General features: G+C 33.6%; 1 protein-coding gene across 1 annotated transcript; it reads right to left on the reverse strand.

The window, feature by feature from the left end:
• Positions 1-414: 414 nt before the first annotated feature.
• LOC145579435 (uncharacterized) lies at positions 415-4,551 on the reverse strand. Its single transcript, XM_081636684.1, has 3 exons — positions 4,363-4,551; positions 1,497-1,696; positions 415-1,004 (listed from the first exon to the last, which is right to left on the reverse strand). Exons 1-3 carry the CDS (start codon positions 4,450-4,452, stop codon positions 749-751), a joined length of 546 nt encoding a protein of 181 aa, XP_081492810.1. The 5' UTR covers positions 4,453-4,551; the 3' UTR covers positions 415-748.
• Positions 4,552-5,820: the final 1,269 nt, after the last annotated feature.

Here is a 5,820-nt window from a genome sequence, read left to right on the forward strand (position 1 = left end):
GTTTGTGTATGAAAATGAAAAAGGGTAAGAAACTTCTATCACCACCACCCTTGCACTTTATAGCCACCACTACCAACAAGATTTTTGGGTATCTGTGGTGGTAGGGTTGTTTCGGGGTGTGTTTTCCATGGCGGGGTGGTATTGGTGTTGTGTAAATGTGTGATGGGTGGTCAATGATAGTCAAGGTGGACATGGTACGGAAGAGTTTTGAGGGTTTGGTGAAACCCCTGAATTAGAGATCATGGTAGTAAAAAGTGGGAGACACATAGGGGTTAAGGAAATAAGAAAACGACTCAAGTCACCCAACAAACTTGAAACAAGGGACGGCCTTCTTATCAGTTAAACGCCTTTCCTGCAACAATACTTGAATAGAAACAGTCCTAAGCTTTGCCTGCTGTGAGCTGCAATGTGCATGATATATTATCCATAAAAGGCATCGACATATAATAATTCAATAATCACCTCATCGAATGACAATTCACAAGTTTGCTAAAACTATTACAACAAATCAACAATGTCAGCCAAATCACAGGAATGCACACCAATACTACTATACTAGAATTCTAGAGTAGAGCAACAAGGTTAATATCACACCCAATTATGTGTAAACCTAATGACAGACATTGTTTACAATCGTTCATTAGTAGCTACTGCAAGTCTGCAATGCCAAACACCATGAGACTACAAGACGATACAGAAAATTCATCAGCAAGAAATGTGTATGTTAACAGGATATGCATCAATGATCTCATAGGTTGCCCATGCGCAAGCCTGTGTCTCCAGGGTGATTAGGAATGCAGTCCACGCTGGCCTTGGAGTAGCTGACATAATACAGTTCAGAGATTATGCCAGTAAAGACTGTAAATGCAGCACCAGCCGCAAAAACTCCCTTCCTAAGCGTTTGGCAAGAAGGTGGGCTATTTAAGACGCTCCTGTATTTGGTGTGGTAGGCATTCGTTACAGAACCCGCTAGCAGACATGCCTCGGCGATAAGGAAAAGCACCCTGCATCATTAGCAACAAAATATTTGATCAATGATAACGACCAAATAAATACTTAGTACCATCTTGAAAACTAAACAGCAGTTTGCAGTCTACAGAAATTCAGACACCCTTCATTTAAAAACCTAAGGACAATCTTCTATTAGAAACAATCAAACTAAGATTGCTTTATTTTTCACCACAATTAACTATTCGAACTAAGTTTGATTAAATATTGAACTTGGGAACCATGGTCAAGTTCTAGAATCTAAACATGTAATTCAAAGTAAACCCTGAGAGCGATCAATTATGTTTACGATATACAAGGAAACAAAGTAAGCATATCAAATAAATTTTTTAACAAAGACAATCCCGCTCAAATAAATTTTTTTATTAGTTTATACTCCGTATTAAACAAGCTAATGTGCAGGTTGGCCCGTCATGCAGTTAGTACATATGTACTCCTTATATGGAAGTTAGCTATCAAATTTTGAGAGAGTTGAAGTTGGTACATACCAGCAACTAACGAACAGCACAATGGCCCATGTCCTGGAACCACCAGGTCTCAGACCTCTGCCACAACAAAGGCATCGGCTGGTTAACATTACAAGAAGCTGGCTACACAGGAGGAGCAGAAAAGCCCCAATACCTAACCCTGTTGATACATCTGAATCATATTTGCAATAAGCTTCAGTCCCTGTATTAACCAGTGAGGCCTGTAACCAAAAAGAAAAAAACAAATAAGTAACTGAAAATACAAAGCTGTTCATAATGGGACAAAAGGATCTTGAAGCCATATCTATTAGTGGAAGTACACAATGTAAAAGTTCATGTCATGTAATAAACACATAAGCTCCTAATCCTTCTTATTACTTTTCTCAGCTATTTAACGTTTAATACTATTACTTTCCTCAGTTCTCTAATATAGTTGGCAGTCCCAATGTCAGTATCCCATGAAAAGCCACTGTAGAAACATGGTGTTGAGCTGTGCCAAGCTGCCAATTCACATAAGGCTAGTATTTTGAAATATAATGAAAGTTTTGATTGGATGAACCGGGATGTTTGAAAACGATATTGTATCTTAGATTCATAGGGTGATAGTTAATTGTATGATAGGAAGAACCATATTTGAAAAAGAAATTTTTTATTATCACTAGTCAAGTTTGGTATAAGCCAATTCATGAATCAAAGACAGAAGAATTCAATATGCTTATGAAAATTAATGATGTGAGTTGGTGACAGCAGTGATAAGATTCTGCAATTTCATTCATTCGAAGGTTCTTATCATGGAATCTATTAAGAAGTGGTTTTAAAGTAAATTAGCAATTATAATATCTTACTTCATGTCCCATAACTCAATATGTATTTCCAAACTGATCTACTTAAAAAGAAATGAAAATGGAAGATGTTTTCTGACTTCTGGAAAACCTTACAGTTAAGGACTTAAGGACTAATTTCATACCTATCATACTAACTTGCTGAAATAAAAGCATAGCGTAACATTTTAAACAGGGAGAGTCTACTGTCTGCATTAAAATATTTTTGGTGGTACATGAAATCTTACTGTTGTGCAATTTTAACTCATGAATTTAGATATTTAATGATTGATCTATGACCAACAAACACATCAATGGATATGACTGATGGGATGAAGCAAGTCAATCACTATCTTTATGCATTCCTAGTTTATGTACCTTATTTGCTACGAGTAATTCTCAATCTTTTTGCTTGTATTCTTAATATAGGAGATAATAATCTCCCACGATTTTGTACAATTATGTTCACACTACAATACTAGGGGAATAATGATCTCCCATGATTTTTTACTATTATTATGTTCACACTACGATAGTTTGTGAATACATACTTCCCTATTATCAATAATATTCTTACGCTTCTCCATAACTTCAATACCCTTAGGGCATGCTTGGATTAGGGGTAATATATCAAGGGGGTAATAAAAGTCAAACTTGAAAAATAATAAGTAATTAGAAGAGTTGTTGTAGGAGGTATGGTGATTACAAATGAAATAAGGTAGTTGTTTCATGAGGAAAAGAGAGAGATGGAGGAATTATTACCCCTCATAATGCAGGTAAATGGGTAATAGTTACACACCCTCCCCCTAGTGTAACTATTACCTCCAAAATGAGTCTCTTTCTTCACCTCATACCTCACAATCAATACATAATTTTTCTTACAAGCACACCATCACTATCTCCACCATCCCTATTCACTTTCATTTTGCTTAGTTAGACTTTTATTACCCTAGTAATACATTTCCCTCAATCTAAGCATGCCCTTAAGTGTTATATTAAGATATCTAATTAATTGGCTATCCTATTTTCCCATTTGCTATATCCAATAAACATGTTTTATAATGTGAAACTTGAAGACCAATATAAGCAAAGGAGAGCCAAATAGCATATAAAAACCCAAGATAAGTCTTCCCTACATGATCAAGCTTAAACTTTACATCCAAAACTACAAGAAACCTTCAACACTAATAGTTTCATCAACCATATCCTAAATTATGTTAAATTTTGAACAAAAAAACTTCCATTATGCATCGGTTTTGAAAGTAATTACCATGATACTGACCATATAGGATTAATTCCAAGCATGTTTATTCTCTTCAATTCAGGCTAAAACCCCTAGTCAAGTTAAATATTTACTTGACATATGATCATTGAGGGGTAGTGTTCGGTCTTAACTTGATAATTTACTAAGGTAATCTCTAACAAGTTAAAAAGACAACCAGCTTCAATCTAATTCGACCCAACAGTTGATGTTACTATACTTAATTATTCGAGCATATATTTGTAGCAATCACTCACTCAGTTTTAACTAATATTCAATGTAATCACTTGGATCCTACTCATGCAAATCAGGCAAAAAAGTACACAAATCCACTGGAACACCCAGCCAGATTTGTGTTGACATAAACTAAAAATGAAAATCAAAACCTAAGCAAAACCCAACAATAAATTCCCAAACAATTTTTTCTTTATTTTTAGTATTTTGAAAGCAAAGAAACCCATAAAAGTATAAACCAACAAAATTAATTAATCAATTAACTTAAAATTGACATTAAACAAAGAGAAAATGAAAATCCCCCCCGCCCCCCCCCCCCCCCCCCCAACACCAAAAAAAAAAAAAAAAAAAAAAAAAAGAAAACATTAAATTAAAAATTAACGCCATAATTTATCAGCCAATAATGATAAATTAAACAACAAGAACCAAGAAAAAAAAATCAACCTTTAGCAAATTACAGGAAGAAAAACATATTTTTCTTATATTTTTAAGGGGTTTAACAATATAACCCACAAAAAATTCCACCTTCAACTTAATTTAATTTTGGGTAAAGCAAAAATGGAAAACTTACCGTGCTTCTCCTCTGTTCAGCAGCAACAGCAAGAGCAAAAGCAATCAAATCAAGCACAAATACAATCACTAACAACAGTGTTGAAGCCATTCAAAATTAACCCTTTTCTTAGAGAGAGAAACAGAAAGATAGTGAGAGCAAGAAGAGAGAGAAAGCGTTGAGTAAAAGGAGAAGTTGTCAGAAAGAGTGAAGATAAAAGAAGCAACAGAAAGAAATACAGGGGAAGATTAGTGAATTAATTAAGTTTTGAACTTTGTATTAATGATTTTTATTTTATAATTAATTTACTATAATAATACAAATTATACTAGTACAAGTAATTGATTTGGTAAATTAGATTGAAGTCCACTATCATATATTCACGCGCTTCTTGTAATTCCCATCATCCCTATTTTTTAAGTATGTGATTTGTCCCCCGTTTTTTTGGTAGTATTACTTAAATGGGAAAGGGAGGGTCCAATAAATTCTTTTTTCTTGTTCTAATTAAGAATAATGTAAAATTTTCCATTATAAGAATAATTTATATAAACTTAAACATAAATTATTTATATAAACTTAATTAAATTAAAGTTGTTCAAAAAAAAAATTAATATTAACATAAACATAATTTATATAAACTTAAACATAAATTATTTATATAAACTTAATTAAATTAAAGTTGTTTAAAAAAAAATTAATATTAACATAAACATAAATTAATAACATTATTTATATAAACTTAAGTTGTTCAAAAAAAAAAATATATACATCGATTTTTTTTATATATACATATATATTTAAAAAAAAAAATATAGGTCGACCCGCTGTCCGGCACGGCCTGCCAAGCACGTGGGTCGTGCCGTGTCTTGGGCTGGGGTGTGCCAAAATTTGGCACGGCACGGCCCGCCGCGAAACCAGCACGGCCCGGAACGAGCCCCGCCCAGGCACGGCCCGCGATGGCACAATGCCCATGTTTAATTGCAATGCTAGGTGGTTCAAATAATTTATGAGAAAATTAATTCCTTTATTGTTAATTAATTTTAGAAAACCAATTTGTTAAGAACTATACAGTACCTCCAACCTCCATTTCATATTATTGCAGTTTCGAGTTTTACAACCTTGTAATTTATTACTATGTATTTTATTTAGAGCCTGTTCACTTTAGCTTAATTTCTAATCAATTCAGTTCAGCTCCAATCAGTTCAATTAAGTTCAACTCCTAATTTCCTTCTATCATAAAACATTCAGTTCAATTCAGCTCAGTAAATGTGAACAAACTCATAGTTTTTGAATTTTACCGCCTTTTATTTACCGACTTCCCTCCTCTCTATCTTTTCACTTTCCTTAAAAAGTTGTGCTATAAGCAAGCAGAAAGCAACTAATCGACTTTGATGCACTATTGAGGAATATGAGGATAGTGCCAACATATACACTAAATTTAAGCAAAAGAAATAAAATTGCCCAAAAGAAATAGTTGCA

The sequence above is a fragment of the Chenopodium album genome, chromosome 14 (assembly GCF_948465745.1).
Source record: "Chenopodium album chromosome 14, dcCheAlbu1.1, whole genome shotgun sequence".
NCBI classification, from domain to species: domain Eukaryota; kingdom Viridiplantae; phylum Streptophyta; class Magnoliopsida; order Caryophyllales; family Amaranthaceae; genus Chenopodium; species Chenopodium album.

Excerpts from the sequence above, each read along its gene's own strand:
- LOC145579435 (XM_081636684.1), bottom strand. The coding sequence starts at position 4,452 with ATGGCTTCAACACTGTTGTTAGTGATTGTATTTGTGCTTGATTTGATT. Across the intron at positions 1,697-4,362 it reads CTGAACAGAGGAGAAGCACG|GCCTCACTGGTTAATACAGG; the intron begins GTAAGTTTTCCA and ends TTTTGGTTACAG. Across the intron at positions 1,005-1,496 it reads GTGCTGTTCGTTAGTTGCTG|GGTGCTTTTCCTTATCGCCG; the intron begins GTATGTACCAAC and ends CTAATGATGCAG.